The following is a 22,009-nucleotide window of genomic DNA, read 5'->3' as shown; positions in this document are numbered from 1 at the left end:
GAGTTTGGGGGTAATTGCCCGAAACGTTTAGGAATTGGGGGCCAAAAAGGGGCCAAAAATAAGCATTTTTCTAGTTTCCAGACAATAACTTGTGTTCAAGTGTATGGATCTCTCTGAAATTGTACTGCAAGGTACCATACCACAAAGGGAAAGCTGGGATTGAGTTTGGGGGTGATGAATCATAAGGGGGTTCAAAAAGTTGGGGGGGGGGATTTTTTTTTTTCTTTTTTTTTCTTTTTTTCCTTTTTTTTTTCTTTTAAAATTTTCCATTTTAAGTTGGTTATTTCTGATTAATATTTAAAAGCAAATAATAATGATATGGTAGGAGATACACACCAAACAGGATGTGTAAATTATTATATAATAAGTATTGTGCAATAGCAAGAAATTTTCAATCGCACAGTATTGCACAATTGCAAGAAATCTTCAATTGCACAGTATTGCGCAATAGCAAGAAATCTTCAATTGCACAGTATTGCGCAATAGCAAGAAATATCCAATAGCACAATATTGCGCAATAGCAAGAAATTGTCAATTGTACAGTATTGCACAATAGCAAGAAATATTCAATTGCACAGTATTGTGCAAAAGAAGATACTTCGTATAAATTGCTTATTTCTTGATCAATTTCAATGGGGTTTTATTCTTGAATTCTTGGGGTTCTTTAATATGCTGAATCTAACCGTGTATTAAGTTTTTGGATTTTGGGCCCCGTTTTTAAATTGGTCCACATTGAGGTCCAAAGGGTCCAAAATTTAACTTTGTTTGATTTCATCAAAAATTGAATATATGGGGTTCTTTGATATGCCGAATCTAACCGTGTATTTAGATTCTTAATTTTTGGTTCCGTTTTCAAATTGGTCTACATTAAGGTCAAAAGGGTCCAAAATTAAACTTAGTTTGATTTTAACAAAAATTGAATTTTTAGGGCACTTTGATATGCTGAATCTAAACATGTATTTAGATTTTTGATTATGGGCCCAGTTTTCAAGTTGGTCCAAATCGGGGTCCAAAATTAAACTTTGGTTGATTTCAACAAAAATTGAATATATGGGGTTCTTTGATATGCTGAATCTAACCATGTATTTAGATTTTTGATTTTTGGGCCCCGTTATCAACTTTGTCCACATTGAGGTCAAAAGGGTCCAAAATTAAACTTTGTTTGATTTCATCAAAAATTGAATTCTTGGGGTTCTTTGATATGCTGAATCTAACCATGTATTTAGATTTTTTATTTGTGGACCCGCTATCAAATTGGTTCATATTGAGGTCAAAAGGGTCCAAAATTAAACTTTGTTTGATTTCATCAAAAATTGAATTATTGGGGTTCTTTGATATGCCAAATCTAACCGTGTATTTAGATTTTTAATTTTGGGTCCCGTTTTTAAATTGGTCTACATTAAGGTCCAAAGGGTCCAAAATTAAACTTAGTTTGATTTTAACAAAAATTGAATTCTTGGGGTTCTTTGATATGCTGAATCTAAACATGTGTTTAGATTTTTGATTATGGGCCCAGTTTTCAAGTTGGTCCAAGTTGGGGTCCAAAATTAAACTTTGTTTGATTTCAACAAAAATTGAATATATGGGGTTCTTTGATATGCTGAATCTAAACATGTATTTAGATTTTAGATTTTTGGCCCAGTTTTCAAGTTGGTCCAAATTGGGGTCCAAAATTAAACTTTGTTTGATTTCAACAAAAATTGAATATATGGGGTTCTTTGATATGCTGAATCTTACCATGTATTTAGATTTTTTATTTGTGGGCCTGCTATCAAATTGGTTCATATTGAGGTCAAAAGGGTCCAAAATTAAACTTTGTTTGATTTCATCAAAAAATTAATTATTGGGGTTCTTTGATATGCCAAATCTAACCGTGTATTTAGATTTTTAATTTTGGGTCCCGTTTTTTAAATTGGTCTACATTAAGGTCCAAAGGGTCCAAAATTAAACTTAGTTTGATTTTAACAAAAATTGAATTTTTGGGGTTCTTTGTTTGATATGCTGAATCTAAACATGTGTTTAGATTTTTGATTATGGGACCAGTTTTCAAGTTGGTCCAAGTTGGGGTCCAAAATTAAACTTTGTTTGATTTCAACAAAAAATGAATATATGGGGTTCTTTGATATGCTGAATCTAAACATGTATTTAGATTTTAGATTTTTGGCCCAGTTTTCAAGTTGGTCCAAATTGGGGTCCAAAATTAAACTTTGTTTGATTTCAACAAAAATTGAATATATGGGGTTCTTTGATATGCTGAATCTTACCATGTATTTAGATTTTTTATTTTGTGGGCCTGCTATCAAATTGGTTCATATTGAGGTCAAAAGGGTCCAAAATTAAACTTTGTTTGATTTCATCAAAAATTTAATTATTGGGGTTCTTTGATATGCCAAATCTAACCGTGTTTTTAGATTTTTAATTTTGGGTCCCGTTTTTTAAATTGGTCTACATTAAGGTCCAAAGGGACCAAAATTAAACTTAGTTTGATTTTAACAAAAATTGAATTCTTGGGGTACTTTGATATGCTGAATCTAAACATGTGTTTAGATTTTTGATTATTGGACCAGTTTTCAAGTTTGTCCAAGTTGGGGTCCAAAATTAAACTTTGTTTGATTTCAACAAAAATTGAATATATGGGGTTCTTTGATATGCTGAATCTAATCATGTATTTTGATTTTGGACATTGGACCATAATAGGTAAATTAAAAAAATTGAAGTTCTTAGACCACATTCTTTCTGTGTCAGAAACCTATGCTGTGTCAAATATTTAATCACAATCCAAATTCAGAGCTGTATCAAGCTTGAATGTTGTGTCCATACTTGCCCCAACTGTTCAGGGTTCGACCTCTGCGGTCGTATCAAGCTGCGCCCAGCGAAGCATTTTATTTCAATTATTCTGAAAATGACAGGTAGTTGGACTTAGTCATTTTTTAGCTCAACTGGCCCAAAGGGCCAAGTGAGCTTTTCTCATCACTTGGCGTTCATCAGTTAACTTTTACAAAAATCTTCACCTCTGAAACTACTAGGCCAAATTTAACCAAACTTGGCCACAATCATCATTGGGGTATCTAGTTTAAAAAATGTGTCCGTTGACCCGGCCAACCAACCAAGATGGCCGCCATGGCTAAAAATAGAACATAGGGGTAAAATGTAGATTTTGACATATATCTCTGAAACCAAAGCATTTAGAGCAAATCTGACATGAGGTAAAATTGTTAATCAGGTCAAGATCTATCTGCCCTGAAATTTTCAGATGAATCGGACAACCCGTTGTTGGTTGCTTCCCCTGAATTGGTAATTTGAAGGAAATTTTGCTGTTTTTGGTTCTTATCTTGAATATTATTATAGATAGAATTAAACTGTAAACAGCAATAATGTTCAGGAAAGTAAGATCTACAAATAAGTCAACTTGACCAAAATGGTCAGTTGACCCCTTAAGGAGTTATTGCCCTTTATAGTCAGTTTTTAACCATTTTTCGTAAATTTTTGTAATCTTTTACAAAAATCTTCTCCTCTGGAACTACTAAAACAAATTTAACCAAACTTGTCCACAATCATCATTAGGGTATCTAGTTTAAAAAATGTGTCCGATGACCCCGCCGGCGAACCAAGATGGCCGACATGGCTTAAAAATAGTACATAGGGTAAAATGGAGTTTTTGGCTCATATCTCTGAAACCAAAGCATTTAGAGCAAATCTGACGAGGATAAAATTGTTCATTAGGTCATGATCTATCTGCCCTGAAATTTTCAGAGCAATCAGGCAACACGTTGTTGGGTTGCTGCCCCTGAATTGGTAATTTTAAGAAAATTTTACAGCTTTTGGTTATTATTTTGAATATTATTATAGATAGAGATAAACTATAAAAGAAAAATCATGTTCAGCAAAGTAAGATCTCCAAATAAGTCAACATGACTAAAATTGTTAATTGACCCCTTAAGGAGTTATTGCCCTTTATAGTCAATTTTTTACAATTTTCATAAATTTTGTAAATTTTTGTAAATTTTTACAAAATATTTTCCACTGTAACTACTGGGCCAAGTTCATTATAGATAGAGATAATTGTACGCAGCAAGAATGTTCAGTAAGGTAAGATCTACAAACACATCACCATCACCAAAACACAATTTTGTCATGATTCCATCTGTGTCCTTTGTTTAATATGCACATAGACCAAGGTGAGCGACACAGGCTCTTAAGAGCCTCTAGTTTTGGTACTAGCTGCATGAAGAGATCATGGTTTCTCAGGCTATCTCCTCCTACAGTTACATCATCATACATAGTGTTAAATTTATAATTTCCTATGGTCAGGCGGGGGCATCATTTGTGTCTTACAGACACATAACAATTTCAAGTTGTATGCCAACATCACTGTTTGTCAAATCTAAAATATGTGGAACTATACTCATGCATATGGCAGAGCAGAAAAGGGGGGGGGGGATGCATTGTCCATATCTAGTTGTGTTTTGGTCTGTTTTTCTGATATTGTATGCAACAGGTCAACTATATTTGGTGTTTGGAAATATTTTATGATGTACATGTCAGTCTGGCAGGTTTTATTTGACCTTGACCTCATTTTCACGGTTCATTGCTCAGTGTTAAGTTTTTGTGTTTTGGTCTCTTTTTCTTAAACTTTAAGCAATAAGTCAACTATATTTGGTGCAGGGAATGATTGGAAGGTGTATATATGTCTGTCTGGCAGGTATCATATGATCTCGACCTCATTTTCATGGTTCATTGGTCAATGTTCAGTTCTCCTGGTTAACTTTATTTCTTAAATATTTTAAGCAGTAGGTCAACTATATTTTATGCATGAAATGATTTTAAGATGTACATGTCTATCTGGCAGGGTTCATCTGACCTTGACCTCATTTTTATGGTTCATTGGTCAATATAAAATGTCCATGGTTTGGTCTGTTTCTTTTATACTATAAGCAATAGGTCATCTATATTTGGGTGTATGGAATGATTGTATTAAAGGTGTACATGTATTTCCAGCTTGGTTTGTCTGACCTTGACCTCATTTTCATGGATCATAAATGTTAATATGATACTTGTAATAAAACTTTATAATTAGGACTATCAACATAAAATCAATGGTCGGTATAGTAGGTGAGACATTTCAGCGTGTGCACACTTGTTTACAGTCAACATTCAGATTTTGTCTGAGGTTAAAGTTTTTCAGTCATCAATAACTTTGTCAAACCTTCATAGAACTTTGGAAGAAGCTTTTTTATGATTAAGAGATAATGTCTGGAGGAAACTTTTGAAAATACATTTTTTCATTTTCAGTACTTTTCTGATAGATGGACTTAGTTTTTTACAATTAACATTTACACAGTCTGGGATTAATTTTTTTTTTACATGATAAATTTGTAAACCTTCATGGACTGTTATGAAACTTGGGCAGAAGCTAATCTTCAAGACCAAGAAATAGCATCTAAAAATAAATTTGATTTTTTTTTAAACTCTGTATTTCACTGATTTAAGGGCTCACTTTTTATACGACCGCAAAAATTGAAAATTTTTTGGTCGTATATTGGTATGACGTTGGCGTCGTCGTCGTCGTCGTCGTCGTCGTCGTTGTCGTCGTCGTCGTCCGGCGTCGTCTGGCGTCGTCCGAAGACACATTGGTTTTCGCACTCTAACTTTAGTTTAAGTGAATGGATCTCCATGAAATTTTACCAGAAGGTTCAATACCATGAAAGGAAGGTTGGGATTGATTTTGGGGGTTATGGTACCAACAGTTAAGGAATTAGGGGCCAAAAAGGGGCCAACAATAAGCATTTTTGTAACTTCCAGACAATAACTTGTGTGTAAATGTATGGATCTCTCTGACATTGTACCACAAGGTTCCATATCACAAAGGGAAGGCTGTAATTGATTTTGGGGGTAATTGCCTCAAAATGTTAGGAATTAGGGGCCAAAAAAGGGGCAAAAAACAAGCATTTTTCTAGTTTCATGACAATAACTTGTGTGTAAGTGTTTGGATATTTCTGAAATTGTACTACAAGGTTCCATATCACAACGGGAAAGCTGGAATTGAGTTTGGGGGTAATTGCCTGAAACGTTTAGGAATTGGGGGCCAAAAAGGGGCCAAAAATAAGCATTTTTCTAGTTTCCAGACAATAACTTGTGTTCAAGTGTATGGATCTCTCTGAAATTGTACTGCAAGGTACCATACCACAAAGGGAAGGCTGAGATTGAGTTTGGGGGTGATGAATCATAAGGGGGTTCAAAAAATTTTGGGGGGGGATTTTTTTTTTTTTTTTTTTTTCTTTCTTTCCTTTTTTTTTTTCTTTTAAAATTTTCCATTTTAAGTTGGTTATTTCTGATTTATATTTAAAAGCAAATAATAATGATATGGTAGGAGATACACACCAAACAGGATGTGTAAATTATTATATAATAAGTATTGTGCAATAGCAAGAAATTTTCAATTGCACAGTATTGCACAATAGCAAGAAATCTTCAATTGCACAGTATTGCGCAATAGCAAGAAATCTTCAATTGCACAGTATTGCGCAATAGCAAGAAATCTTCAATTGCACAGTATTGCGCAATAGCAAGAAATATCCAATAGCACAATATTGCGCAATAGCAAGAAATTGTCAATTGTACAGTATTGCGCAATAGCAAGAAATAATCAATTGCACAGTATTGTGCAAAAGAAGATACTTCGTATAAATTGCTTATTTCTTGATCAATTTCAATGGGGTTTTATTCTTGAATTCTTGGGGTTCTTTAAAATGCTGAATCTAACCGTGTATTAAGTTTTTGGATTTTGGGCCCCATTTTTAAATTGGTCCACATTGAGGTCCAAAGGGTCCAAAATTTAACTTTGTTTGATTTCATCAAAAATTGAATATATGGGGTTCTTTGATATGCTGAATCTAACCATGTATTTAGATTTTTGATTATGGGCCCAGTTTTCAAGTTGGTCCAAATCGGGGTCCAAAATTAAACTTTGTTTGATTTCAACAAAAATTGAATATATGGGGTTCTTTGATATGCTGAATCTAACCATGTATTTAGATTTTTGATTGTTGGGCCCCGTTATCAACTTTGTCCACATTGAGATCAAAAGGGTCCAAAATTAAACTTTGTTTGATTTCATCAAAAATTGAATATATGGGGTTCTTTGATATGCTGAATCTAACCATGTATTTAGATTTTTGATTATGGGCCCAGTTTTCAAGTTGGTCCAAATCGGGGTCCAAAATTAAACTTTGTTTGATTTCAACAAAAATTGAATATATGGGGTTCTTTGATATGCTGAATCTAACCATGTATTTAGATTTTTGATTATGGGCCCAGTTTTCAAGTTGGTCCAAATCGGGGTCCAAAATAAAACTTTGTTTGATTTCAACAAAAATTGAATATATGGGGTTTTGTAATATGCTGAATCTAACCGTGTATTAAGTTTTTGGATTTTGGGCCCCGTTTTTAAATTGGTCCACATTGAAGTCCAAAGGGTCCAAAATTTAACTTTGTTTGATTTCATCAAAAATTGAATTATTGGGGTTCTTTGATATGCCGAATCTAACCGTGTATTTAGATTCTTAATTTTTGGTTCCGTTTTCAAATTGGTCTACATAAAGGTCCAAAGGGTCCAAAATTAAACTTAGTTTGATTTTAACAAAAATTGAATTTTTAGGGTTCTTTGATATGCTGAATCTAAACATGTATTTAGATTTTTGATTATGGGCCCAGTTTTCAAGTTGGTCCAAATCAGGGTCCAAAATTAAACTTTGTTTGATTTCAACAAAAATTGAATATATGGGGTTCTTTGATATGCTGAATCTAACCATGTATTTAGATTTTTGATTTTTGGGCCCTGTTATCATTTTTGTCCACATTGAGATCAAAAGGGTCCAAAATTAAACTTTGTTTGATTTCATCAAAAATTGAATTCTTGGGGTTCTTTGATATGCTGAATCTAACCATGTATTTAGATTTTGGATATTGGACCATAATAGGTGAATGTCCAATTTAAAATTTTTAAGTTCTTAGACCACATTCATTCTGTGTCAGAAACCTATGCTGTGTCAAATATTTAATCACAATCCAAATTCAGAGCTGTATCAAGCTTGAATGTTGTGTCCATACTTGCCCCAACTGTTCAGGGTTCGACCTCTGCGGTCGTATCAAGCTGCGCCCTGCGGAGCATTTTATTAAGTCAACATTACACTTTTACACTGACAGTAGCAATCGCAGGCAAGACACAAATTTTTTACTCGTATCAGACGAAAATATTAGTTACATAATTAAGTCTCCCAAACGAAGTTTGGGAAGACTTATTGTTTTTGCTCAGTTCTTATTATTATTATTATTCTTCTTCTTCTTCTTCTTCTTCTTCCGCCGCTTTTAAATTTGAACTTGTCCGCACCCGTTCTCCAAAACCGCTTGTCGGATTAACTTAGGGTTTCACAATATGTTAGACTAACATGTCTAGTGGTGCAATCAGGGTTTTGTTTTTGCAATGGGGTTTATAAAGGGGTACTTTGAGGGGCAAAAAGAAAAGAGGGTTTTACTATAGAACCCTATGGGATTTTATTTTTTTAAATTTTCAAATGATTATAAATTGAAAACCGTTCGTGATAGACACAAACTTTTTAATTGAAAATGTTCTAAATGATAAAGCCCATTAAATGAAATACAGGGTTAGTCCCCAGGGGTCACCCCTACCCCCTGCCATTTAAGAAAGTTCTGATACCTTGTAAGTGGTCAAGATCCCCACCCTAAACCATATATATTCTGGTTTGTCATGCTAAGATGGTTTGAATGATATACAGGGTTAGTCCCCAGGGGTCATCCCCACCCCCTGTCATTTGAGAAAGTTCTAATATCTTGTAAATGGTCGAGATCCCCACCCCTAAACCATATATATTCTGGTTTGTCATGATAAAGCACATCAAATGTAATACAGGGTTAGTCCCCAGGGGTCACCCCCACCCCCTGCCATTTAAGAAAGTTCTAATATCTTCTAAGTTGTCAAGATCCCCACCCCTAAACCATATATATTCTCGTTTGTCATGCTAAGATGGTTTGAATGATATACAGGGTTAGTCCCCAGGGGTCATCCCGATCCCCTGCCATTTGAGAAAGTTCTAATATCTTGTAAATGGTCGAGATCCCCACCCCTAAACCATATATATTCTGGTTTGTCATGATAAAGCACATCAAATGAAATACAGGGTTAGTCCCCAGGGGTTACCCCCACCCCCTGCCATTTAAGAAAGTTCTAATATCTTGAAAGTGGTCAAGATCCCCACCCCTAAACCATATATATTCTGGTTTGTTATGCTAAGATGGTTTGAATGATATACAGGGTTAGTCCCCAGGGGTCATCCCGACCCCCTGCCATTTTAGAAAGTTCTAATATCTTGTAAATGGTCGAGATCCCCACCCCTAAACCATATATATTCTGGTTTGTCATGATAAAGCACATCAAATGTTATACAGGGTAAGTCCCCAGGGGTCACCCCCACCCCCTGCCATTTAAGAAAGTTCTAATATCTTCTAAGTGGTCAAGATCCCCACCCCTAAACCATATATATTCTGGTTTGTCATGCTGAGATGGTTTGAATGATATACACTGTAAGTCCCCAGGGGTCATCCCGACCCCCTGCCATTTGAGAAAGTTCTAATATCTTGTAAATGGTCGAGATCCCCACCCCTAAACCATATATATTCTGGTTTGTCATGATAAAGCACATCAAATGTTATACAGGGTTAGTCCCCAGCGGTCACCCCCACCCCTTGCCATTTGAGAAAGTTCTAATATCTTGTAAATGGTTGAGATCCCCACCCCTAAACCATATATATTCTGGTTTGTCATGATAAAGCACATCAAATGAAATACAGGGTTAGTCTCCAGGGGTCACCCCCACCCCTTGCCATTTAAGAAAGTTCTAATATCTTGTAAATGGTCGAGATCCCCACCCCTAAACCATATATATTCTGGTTTGTCATGATAAAGCACATCAAATGTTATACAGGGTAAGTCCCCAGGGGTCACCCCCACCCCCTGCCATTTAAGAAAGTTCTAATATCTTCTAAGTGGTCAAGATCCCCACCCCTAAACCATATATATTCTGGTTTGTCATGCTGAGATGGTTTGAATGATATACACGGTAAGTCCCCAGGGGTCATCCCGACCCCCTGCCATTTGAGAAAGTTCTAATATCTTGTAAATGGTCGAGATCCCCACCCCTAAACCATATATATTCCTATTTGTCATGTCTCGAACATTTGAATGACGTATACGGTCAGTCCCCAGGGGTTCCCCCACCCCCAATGTTCTAATATCTTGTAAATGGTTGAGATCGCCACCCCTAAACCATATATATTCCTGTTCGTCATGTAATGAACATTTGAATGATGTATAGGGCCAGTCCCCAGGGGTTCCTCCCCACCCCCAATATTCTAGTATCTTGTAAATGGTTGAGACCCCACCCCTAAACCATATATATTCTGGTTTGTCATGCCAAGATGATTTGAATGATATACAAGGTTAGTCCCCAGGCATCACTAATGCATATAACTTTACTGGACCAAACCAATTTTCAATGGACGTTGCCCAATGTCAGGCGACCCTGGGAATTACGAATTATGGGAGCTTCGTTTGGGAGACTTCGTAACAGCATCCTGTTACAATCATTTCTTGTTTTTTGTTGAACCTGCAAAAAAAGTAGTGGAAGCTTGACATAGCAATTCAGCATTCTGTCATCGTTCAAACATAAATTATAAGGATCAGTCTTTTTAGAATTTTTAGAACATCATTAAATTTTTATACGCCCGTTTACGGGATGTGTTATGCTATACCTCTGTCCGTCCGTCATCAACATGTCGGACATTAATTCAAAAAGGCTTTAACCAATTTGCATAAAACTTTAGTGAATTGTTTATATCTATATTGACGTGAGCTCCCTTTCATTTTTTATAAATTTTAGATTTTACGTTTCCGAGTTATGGGGTTTTATTCATTAAAAAAAGGGGATTTTCCAGTTTTCGGACAATAACTCGAGAATGCTATCACCAACTTGCAAGAAATTGTGATGAATTTTTTATATCTATTGACAAGAGCTCCCTTTTGATTTTTATATATTTTAGATTTTACATTTCTGAGTTACAGGGTTTTATTCATAAAAAAAAGGGGGATTTTTCAATTTTTTGAAAAAAAATCAAAAATGCTTTCAGCAGTTCTTATGAAACTTTGGTGAATTGTTTATATCTATTGATGTAAGCTCTTAGAATTTTATAAATTTTACATTTTACATTTCTGAGTTGTGGGGTTTTATTCATTAAAAAAGGGGGGATTTTCCAGTTTTTGGACAATAACTCAAAAATGCTGTCAGAAATTCTCATGAAACCTTAGTGAATTATTTATATCTTTTGATGTAAGCTCCCTTTACATTTTCATAAATTTTTAATATGACATTGAGAATTAATTGAACTTTAATTGTTTATAGTCTGACAACAGATTTACTTAGTATTGCGCAACAGCACAGTGTATTGCACAACAGCAAGAAATCTTTAATTGAATATAAATTCAATTCATATAACCAATTTCAAGTTCTTTGACTACATTTATTCAGAAACCTATAATATGTTAAATATTTAATACAATCCAAATTCAGACCTGTATCAAGCTTGAATATTGTGTCCATTTTTGTCCCAACTGTTCAGGGTTGGACCTTTGCAGGCGTATCCAGCTGCGCTCAGCGAAGCAGTTTATTCAAAACTTAATGGAATTTTACAAAACTTGGATAGAAGCTTCCTCTCTATCAAAAGACAGTCCAGAGAATAAAATTGAAAATATTTTAGCATCGCATTTTACCTGTTTTTAAGCCTTGTACAAATAAATTTTAGTTTCGAGAAAATGTATGGTCATCTGTATATGATCAGTGTCCCACTTGTAAAATGGGAGATAATCCAATTTACTTACTTCAATATTACAAATTGTTGTAATAGTCTCTTGTAAGTCCAGGTTATCTGTATGTGAGTTCACTCACTGTTCTATTTAATTATTTTTATCAAAAAAATAGATTTTTTATTAAATGTCTGCAGGTGGATTGGTATGAGAAGCAAGTTTCCAACATTTAAATACCAATTTGACAGTTCAAGGAACAATACTGAAACAGGAAAAGATGTATATTTCACAACCTAGGCTTATACAAAACTTGCATAAGTCAAGAAGTCATGTAATGCATATATGTCCATTTCAACTTTTCACAAATTATAAGCCAAAGTATTTGCATGCTGAGGATATATTTCTTCAAAAAAAAGACAGCCTAAGATTCACATTAAGATTTTATATAAAATGATACATTCAGTGGTTCCATGTACATATTACAGAGGGAGCATTATCCAGACACCTATCAGAAGATGATGGCTTACACATCACGTAAGAAATCTGAACAGAATGGATTTGCTGAAGAGTTTGCCAGAGACATTGAAGCACGTGAAGGTCGTCAGGATGTAAAGGTCAAACTAGAAATTGATGTATCAACAGAATTAGCTGCTGCAGACTTGATCAAAAGTGGAGCTTTGAACCATTTATTGGAAGGTATTTTATGTGTTGTTATTGACATTAATTAGGTTTTTTATGCGGCCGTATAATGGTATGGTATTGTAGTCGTCCTCGTCGGAAGACATTTGGTTTCCAGACAATAACTTGAGTATGAGTGTATTGATCTCTATGAAATTGTACCTCAAGGTTCCATACCACAAAAGGAAGGTTGGAATGATTTTGGGGGTTATGGCCTGAACCTTCAAGAATTTACGGCCAAAAAGGGACCAAAAGCTAACATTTTTCTGGTTTCCAGACAATAACTTGAGTATAAGTATATGGATTTGTATGAAATTTTACCACAAGGTTCCATATCACAATAGAAAGGTTGGATTGAATTTGTGGGTTATGGCCATATGGGCTTAGTAATTAGGGGCCAAAAAGGGGTAAAAAATTTTAAACTTTTTTGTTTGAATTGCTGTTTTCTGACCAATTTCTATGGGGTTGAAATAATCTTGAAATATTGGGTATCTATGGTATGCTTAATCTTGCCCAACATTTAGAATTTTGGTCTATACAAATTTATTAAAGAATTAATTCAAAATAACATTCTAACAATCAAAGTCATATGTAAAACCAATAAACAATGAAAAATTATCTCCTCCATAACATCACATTAATTGTTTTCTGCACTTTAAATAGATAAAAAGCTGCATCACCAAAATTATCAAATTATCAGCATTCTCATTCAAATATACCAATCCACTTCAATAATAATTTAAACATTTTCCACATATACGTAAAAACAAATTCCCTCCATATTGATATCTCTGTTCAAAGGGAAATAAGTCAAATCACAATTTAATAATAATCCACTAAAAAACACACAACATTAATGTCACCTTTTGATTCTTTTTTTATAGATTCTTTCCACAAATTCACAAATCTAATTAAAATAACATCCTAACCACTTAGAATGACAATACCATAAATCACATTTACCAATTCATGCCCAATTTCATGCCACAAGTTGAGCCCATATTATTATCCTATTTTGCTACATCATTCATTCCTAAAATTGCTAAATTATCAATATTAAGTTCTAAATGCTAATAGTTTAACAATGTCAAGAAAAATGAATTTCCTACCCTTTCCCATCACCCAAAGCCACAAATGGTAAGAACTTCAATCATTACCTGATGAGAAATAAACCTGATCTACCATACACATCCATCTCTACCCCACTTGTAGCAATATTCAAACACCAAAAAAATATTAATTAATTTGATAAAAGATTTCCTTCCAATTAAAGCTTAAACTAAATTCGTTATGGAGCATTTTAAAAACTTAGCTCCCCTGAAGAACTTCTTTCTTGCTGGTCTTGTTGTAGGGTGCTCCCCTAAAGTACTTCTTGCTCGCTGGTCTTGTTGTAGGGTGCTCCCCTGAAGTACTTTTTTCTCGCTGGTCTTGTTGTAGGGTGCTCCCCTGAAGTATTTCTCTGGCTGGTCTTGTTGTAGGGTGCTCCCCTGAAGTACTTCTTTCTTGCTGGTCTTGTTGTAGGGTGCTCCCCTGAAGTACTTCTCTTGCTGGTCTTGTTGTAGGGTGCTCCCCTGAAGTACTTCTCTTGCTGGTCTTGTTATAGGGTGCTCCCCTGAAGTACTTCTTTCTTGCTGGTCTTGTTGTAGGGTGCTCCCCTAAAGTAGTTCTTTCTCGCTGGTCTTGTTGTAGGGTGCTCCCCTGAAGTACTTCTCTCGCTGGTCTTGTTGTAGGGTGCTCCCCTGAAGTACTTCTTTCTTGCTGGTCTTCTTGTAGGGTGCTCCCCTGAAGTACTTCTTGCTCGCTGGTCTTGTTGTAGGGTACTCCCCTGAAGTACTTCTCTTGCTGGTCTTGTTGAAGGGTGCTCCCCTGAAGTACTTTTTTCCTGCTGGTCTTCTTGTAGGGTGCTCCCCTGGCATACGTCTTTCTCGCTGGACTTGTTATAGGGTGCAGAAGGTTCATTAAAAATCCAGCTATTTAGCTGTAAGATGTCAAAGAGGTAAATATTGCAATTTTATGGTCCAAATAATTTGTATTCCTCTTGATAAATGCTTACGATTTCAAAATATAGCTAATTATATTGACTCTCAAACTAGAAATTGCATAAGGTTAGAAAATTATGCAGTTATATGGTACATAGATTTTTTATTGTTCATCCCATTTTCTTTTGAGTTTATAAAATAATATGTTTTGTCGAATACATTTATCAGGAGATTACTTTACCAAACTTTTTTGTGTCAACCACATTACAGATTCAAATTGCACTCTCTCTCCAGTTTTGCTTTTAACATACAATCAGGTGAGTTTTAGAAAAATATGGTAACTAATATGCTCTCAAATGACTTTCCAATAATATGGAATTAAAACTGTTGCAAAATCTATTTTGACCATTATCACATTTGTCTTTCTTGAATAATTTTCCTTGACAAATGGCCTCTTTATGCCCACTGAACTAAAACATATAGATTTGTAATTGTCAATATGTGTAACAGCTTTACTTTGTTTTTTCAGGAACCGGTCTTACAAAAGAAAATCTGAAAAATCTGAATCTGGAAAGTTTAAAACCAGCAGCTCAAGAAACAATGGAAGCAGTGAAAATTGAGCCAGTAATTAAAAATGTGGAAGAGAGGTCATTGATAGAGAGAACAGTACCTAAACCCCAACCCCAATCCCAACCCCAATCATTAAACAGACAATTTGAAAGTCAAACATTTTATCAGAAAAACAATGATCAGATGTCATCAACTAGACAAGAGGGTAGAATGTTACCTAAAAAGTTATCCGAAGAGAGAATGTTACCGAAACAATTATCAGAAGAGAGAATGTTACCTCAAAGGTTATCAGAAGATAGAATGTTACCTAGGCATCAAGGAGACAAAATGTTACCAGGAAGACCAGAAGATAGACTGTTACCTAGGCATCCAGAAGAAAGAATGTTACCTAGAAGACCAGAAGATAGACTGTTACCTAGGCATTCAGAAGAAAGAATGTTTCAAGGAAGACCAGAAGATAGATTAGCACCAGGGAGGTTGCTATCAGATCGATATGGAAGACCAGATGAGGATGAATATTTAAGACGAAGAATGTATGGTAAGATTTTGGTTCCAAATCTAAAATGTTGAATGAGTAGTTATGTGATCTAAATTTGCTAATGCAATCACTTGGAGTTCGTCATCTTTCATCCTCTGGTAACTTTTGTTCTGCAACAACTAGGCCAGTTGAAACCAAAACTTGACCACAATATTCTTTGGATATCAAGTTTAAAAATTTTGTCCAATTATTCCGCCATCCAACTAATATGGCTGATAAAGGTTAAATGTAGCAGCAAAATGCATGTATCTTTTATTATCTTGAAAACAATTATAGATGATGTAGATAGAGAAATGTCATGGTCAACTTAAAACATAGGACACATGTCCATTTTAATGAAAACTTTTAAAATTGTATGGACTATGGACACATACTCTTGTTTCAATGATGTATTGATACTGTATTCATTATCTACAAAACTCTTATGAGTTTGTTTTTGACAGCCAATAAAGTTTTGTTTGATTTATGTTGTGATTCTTTCATGATGACACAGACAAAGGGGCAAAAAACAAGCATTTTTCTAGTTTCATGACAATAACTTGTGTGTAAGTGTATGGATCTCTCTGACATTGTATCACAAGGTTCCATATCACAAAGGGAATGCTGGGATTGATTTTGGGGTAATTGCCTCCAAATTTTAGGAATTAGGGGCCAAAAAGGGGCAAAAAACAAGCATTTTTCTAGTTTCATGACAATAACTTGTGTGTAAGTGTATGGATCTTTCTGAAATTGTACTACAAGGTTCTATATCACAAAGGGAAAGCTGGAATTGAGTTTGGGGGTAATTGACCAAAAAGCTTAGGAAGAAGGGGCCAAAAAGGGGCCAAAAATAAGCATTTTTCTAGTTTCCAGACAATAACTTGTGTTCAAGTGTATGGATCTCTCTGAAATTGCACTGCAAGGTACCATACCACAACGGGAAGGCTTGGATTGATTTTGGGGGTAATTCCCTCAAAATTTTAGGAATTAGGGGCCATAAAAGGGCAAAAAAACAAGCATTTTTCTAGTTTCAGGACAATGACTTGTGTGTAAGTGTATGGATCGTTATGAAATTGTACTGCAAGGTTCCATATCACAAAGGGAAAGCTGGGTTTGAGTTTAGGGGTAATTGCCCTAAATGTTTAGGAATTTGGGGCCTAAAAAGGGGCCAAAAAACAAGCATTTTTCTAGTTTCCAGACAATAACTTGTGTTCAAGTGTATAGGTCTCTCTGAAATTGTACTGCAAGGTACCATACCACAAAGGGAAGGCTGGGATTGAGTTTGGGGGTGATGAATCATAAGGTGGTTCAAAAAATTTGGGGGGGGGGGGATTTGTTTTTCCTTTTTTTTTCTTTAAAATTTTCCATTTTAAATTGGTTATTTCTGATTTATATATAAAAGCAAATAATAATGATATGGTTTGAATAGGTAAATTAAAAATATTTAAGTTCTTAGACCACTTTCATTCTGTGTCAGTAACCTATGCTGTGTCAAATATTTAATTACAATCCAAATTCAGTGCTGTATCAAGCTTGAATGTTGTGTCCATACTTGGCCCAACTGTTCAGGGTTCGACCTCTGCAGTTGTATCAAGCTGCGCCCCAGCGGAGCATTTTATTATCATCCTGCTGAACTACATGAATTCCACGCCTGACTGATAGGAACCGTAGGATGATCTTTTTTTGAAAAATATAGTGGACTATTTAATAAACTCAGTAAAAGAAATTGTCTTTGTTCTTTAGTGTGATTTTTTATACGACCGCAAAAATTGAAAATTTTTTGGTCGTATATTGGTATGACGTCGGCGTCGTCGTCGTCTGGCGTCGTCCGGCGTCGTCCGAAGACGCATTGTTTTTCGCACTCTAACTTTAGTTTAAGTGAATGGATCTCCATGAAATTTTACCATAAGGTTCAATACCACGAAAGGAAGGTGGGGATTGATTTTGGGGGTTATGGTACCAACAGTTAAGGAATTAGGGGCCAAAAAGGGGCCAAAAATAAGCATTTTTGTAACTTCCAGACAATAACTTGTGTGTAAGTGTATGGATCTCTCTGACATTGTACCACAAGGTTCCATATCACAAAGGGAAGGCTGTAATTGATTTTGGGGGTAATTGCCTCAAAATTTTAGGAATTAGGGGCCAAAAAAGGGGCAAAAAACAAGCATTTTTCTAGTTTCATGACAATAACTTGTGTGTAAGTGTTTGGATATTTCTGAAATTGTACTACAAGGTTCCATATCACAAAGGGAAAGCTGGAATTGAGTTTGGGGGTAATTGCCCGAAACGTTTAGGAATTGGGGGCCAAAAAGGGGCCAAAAATAAGCATTTTTCTAGTTTCCAGACAATAACTTGTGTTCAAGTGTATGGATCTCTCTGAAATTGAACTGCAAGGTACCATACCACAAAGGGAAGGCTGGATTTGAGTTTAGGGGTGATGAATCATAAGGGGGTTCAAAAAATTTGGGGGGGGGGGATTTTTTTTTTTCTTTTTTTTTCTTTTTTTCCTTTTTTTTTTCTTTTAAAATTTTCCATTTTAAGTTGGTTATTTCTGATTAATATTTAAAAGCAAATAATAATGATATGGTAGGAGATACACACCAAACAGGATGTGTAAATTATTATTTAATAAGTATTGTGCAATAGCAAGAAATTTTCAATTGCACAGTATTGCACAATTGCAAGAAATCTTCAATTGCACAGTATTGCGCAATAGCAAGAAATCTTCAATTGCACAGTATTGCGCAATAGCAAGAAATATCCAATAGCACAATATTGCGCAATAGCAAGAAATTGTCAATTGTACAGTATTGCACAATAGCAAGAAATATTCAATTGCACAGTATTGTGCAAAAGAAGATACTTCGTATAAATTGCTTATTTCTTGATCAATTTCAATGGGGTTTTATTCTTGAATTCTTGGGGTTCTTTAATATGCTGAATCTAACCGTGTATTAAGTTTTTGGATTTTTGGCCCCGTTTTTAAATTGTCCACATTGAGGTCCAAAGGGTCCAAAATTTAACTTTGTTTGATTTCATCAAAAATTGAATTATTGGGGTTCTTTGATATGCCGAATCTAACCGTGTATTTAGATTCTTAATTTTTGGTTCCGTTTTCAAATTGGTCTACATTAAGGTCAAAAGGGTCCAAAATTAAACTTAGTTTGATTTTAACAAAAATTGAATTTTTAGGGTACTTTGATATGCTGAATCTAAACATGTATTTAGATTTTTTATTATGGGCCCAGTTTTCAAGTTGGTCCAAATCGGGGTCCAAAATTAAACTTTGTTTGATTTCAACAAAAATTGAATATATGGGGTTCTTTGATATGCTGAATCTAACCATGTATTTAGATTTTTGATTTTTGGGCCCCGTTATCAACTTTGTCCACATTGAGGTCAAAAGGGTCCAAAATTAAACTTTGTTTGATTTCATCAAAAATTGAATTCTTGGGGTTCTTTGATATGCTGAATCTAACCATGTATTTAGATTTTTTATTTGTGGACCCGCTATCAAATTGGTTCATATTGAGGTCAAAAGGGTCCAAAATTAAACTTTGTTTGATTTCATCAAAAATTGAATTATTGGGGTTCTTTGATATGACAAATCTAACCGTGTATTTAGATTTTTAATTTTGGGTCCTGTTTTTTAAATTGGTCTACATTAAGGTCCAAAGGGTCCAAAATTAAACTTAGTTTGATTTTAACAAAAATTGAATTCTTGGGGTTCTTTGATATGCTGAATCTAAACATGTGTTTAGATTTTTGATTATGGGCCCAGTTTTCAAGTTGGTCCAAGTTGGGGTCCAAAATTAAACTTTGTTTGATTTCAACAAAAATTGAATATATGGGGGTTCTTTGATATGCTGAATCTAAACATGTATTTAGATTTTAGATTTTTGGCCCAGTTTTCAAGTTGGTCCAAATTGGGGTCCAAAATTAAACTTTGTTTGATTTCAACAAAAATTGAATATATGGGGTTCTTTGATATGCTGAATCTTACCATGTATTTAAATTTTTTATTTGTGGGCCCGCTATCAAATTGGTTCATATTGAGGTCAAAAGGGTCCAAAATTAAACTTTGTTTGATTTCATCAAAAATTTAATTATTGGGGTTCTTTGATATGCCAAATCTAACCGTGTATTTAGATTTTTAATTTTGGGTCCCGTTTTTTAAATTGGTCTACATTAAGGTCCAAAGGGTCCAAAATTAAACTTAGTTTGATTTTAACAAAAATTGAATTTTTGGGGTTCTTTGATATGCTGAATCTAAACATGTGTTTAGATTTTTGATTATGGGACCAGTTTTCAAGTTGGTCCAAGTTGGGGTCCAAAATTAAACTTTGTTTGATTTCAACAAAAATTGAATATATGATGTTCTTTGATATGCTGAATCTAAACATGTATTTAGATTTTAGATTTTTGGCCCAGTTTTCAAGTTGGTCCAAATTGGGGTCCAAAATTAAACTTTGTTTGATTTCAACAAAAATTGAATATATGGGGTTCTTTGATATGCTGAATCTTACCATGTATTTAGATTTTTTATTTTGTGGGCCTGCTATCAAATTGGTTCATATTGAGGTCAAAAGGGTCCAAAATTAAACTTTGTTTGATTTCATCAAAAATTGAATTATTGGGGATCTTTGATATGCCAAATCTAACCGTGTTTTTAGATTTTTAATTTTGGGTCCCGTTTTTTAAATTGGTCTACATTAAGGTCCAAAGGGTCCAAAATTAAACTTAGTTTGATTTTAACAAAAATTGAATTCTTGGGGTACTTTGATATGCTGAATCTAAACATGTGTTTAGATTTTTGATTATGGGACCAGTTTTCAAGTTGGTCCAAATTGGGGTCCAAAATTAAACTTTGTTTGATTTCAACAAAAATTGAATATATGGGGGTTCTTTGATATGCTGAATCTAAACATGTATTTAGATTTTAGATTTTTGGCCCAGTTTTCAAGTTGGTCCAAATTGGGGTCCAAAATTAAACTTTGTTTGATTTCAACAAAAATTGAATATATGGGGTTCTTTGATATGCTGAATCTAACCATGTATTTTGATTTTGGACATTGGACCATAATAGGTAAATTAAAAAAATTGAAGTTCTTAGACCACATTCTTTCTGTGTCAGAAACCTATGCTGTGTCAAATATTTAATCACAATCCAAATTCAGAGCTGTATCAAGCTTGAATGTTGTGTCCATACTTGCCCCAACTGTTCAGGGTTCGACCTCTGCGGTCGTATCAAGCTGCGCCCAGCGAAGCATTTTATTAAGTCTTATAACTGTCAGTAACTTGTCTGAAATTGCAGTATAAACTTTAAGTCTGAGGAATGTGGGATACATGTTTCCTGTGTATAGTTCTTGGTAGTATTGTTGTGTTGTCTTATACCTGTGCCTCCCTGCAATGAAATATGACATTTTAATGTGTAAACAGATTTATTGCAAACTTTATAATCAATTATTCAAGAGGCTTGCATTCATGTCTGACAAGTCATACAACTTTACAAAACTACATGTAGCAGTAATTACAAGAACAGTTTCACAGTAGTAAAGCATTTTACCTCTGACAAATGTCTAAAAATGAAAATGACCAGAAATATTTTATACTCGACATACAATTTTAATATGTCTGACAGACATGCAGTCTTTGCATATTAAATGAAAATGACTAGATATTGATTTATAAGCATTATATGGCATATTGATTTCTGGACAATACTACTAGTACTGAAAGTGTCTTAGTAGTACATGTATATTGCTTAAGTATGACTAGATATTGCTTTCTGGACATGTACATCATAAATGTATTAAACCTCTCTGATAGTGGCAACAGTATTTGCTTTTCAATGAATATATGAAGAAAATGCAAAATTACAATTTTAAACAGTAACTATTTACAATAAATACCCTTCTATCCTTTTGAAGGTTATAAAAATGAAAAAGACTCAGACTTTGTAGAAGTAATTAAAATAGTTTGAACACAACCCACTGAAAAGAACTCTGACAATTGCACATGAAAAGAGATTTCTCTGTGTTTATTTGATAGGATCTGGCATGAATGTGTCTGTAAAATTATTTGTTTTACAAAGTTCCACTGTGATCTGGTCGCTTCTTTTACTTGTAAAGGATTCTCCTTCTATATTTTCATTGTAAACATCCTCCCAAGTGTCGGTCAAATAATGCCGATATTGGCGTTTTTTTATGCAATAATTCTTGTCTTGTAAGACAAAAATGCTGGAACAAAGAGTGACTTGTTATTCTGTCCAGGTTCGACTTCAATGGCCGCAAATTTTTGTTTCAGCTTGTCAAAGTTCTTGTTGGCGTCCATGTCTGGACAAAATTTTCAAATGAAACCTCTGACATCCGAATCTGTTTAGCGCTTTAA

General features: G+C 34.5%; 1 protein-coding gene across 1 annotated transcript in view; it reads left to right on the top strand.

Moving 5' to 3' along the window:
* The window catches only part of LOC127730586 (histone acetyltransferase KAT6A-like), a 63,872-nt gene that overhangs the window by 28,018 nt on the left and 13,845 nt on the right, over window positions 1–22,009 (top strand). The window contains exons 5-6 of the mRNA XM_052239045.1: window positions 12,361–12,571; window positions 15,062–15,640. Coding sequence (XP_052095005.1) covers window positions 12,361–12,571; window positions 15,062–15,640 — 790 coding nt within the window. The remainder of the gene's footprint in view (window positions 1–12,360; window positions 12,572–15,061; window positions 15,641–22,009) is intronic.

This window comes from Mytilus californianus, unplaced genomic scaffold, assembly GCF_021869535.1.
Source record: "Mytilus californianus isolate M0D057914Y unplaced genomic scaffold, xbMytCali1.0.p SCAF_2, whole genome shotgun sequence".
Lineage (NCBI taxonomy): Eukaryota > Metazoa > Mollusca > Bivalvia > Mytilida > Mytilidae > Mytilus > Mytilus californianus.
The sequence above is the reverse complement of the archived record's forward strand: the minus strand, read 5'-3'. Positions and strand labels throughout refer to the sequence as shown.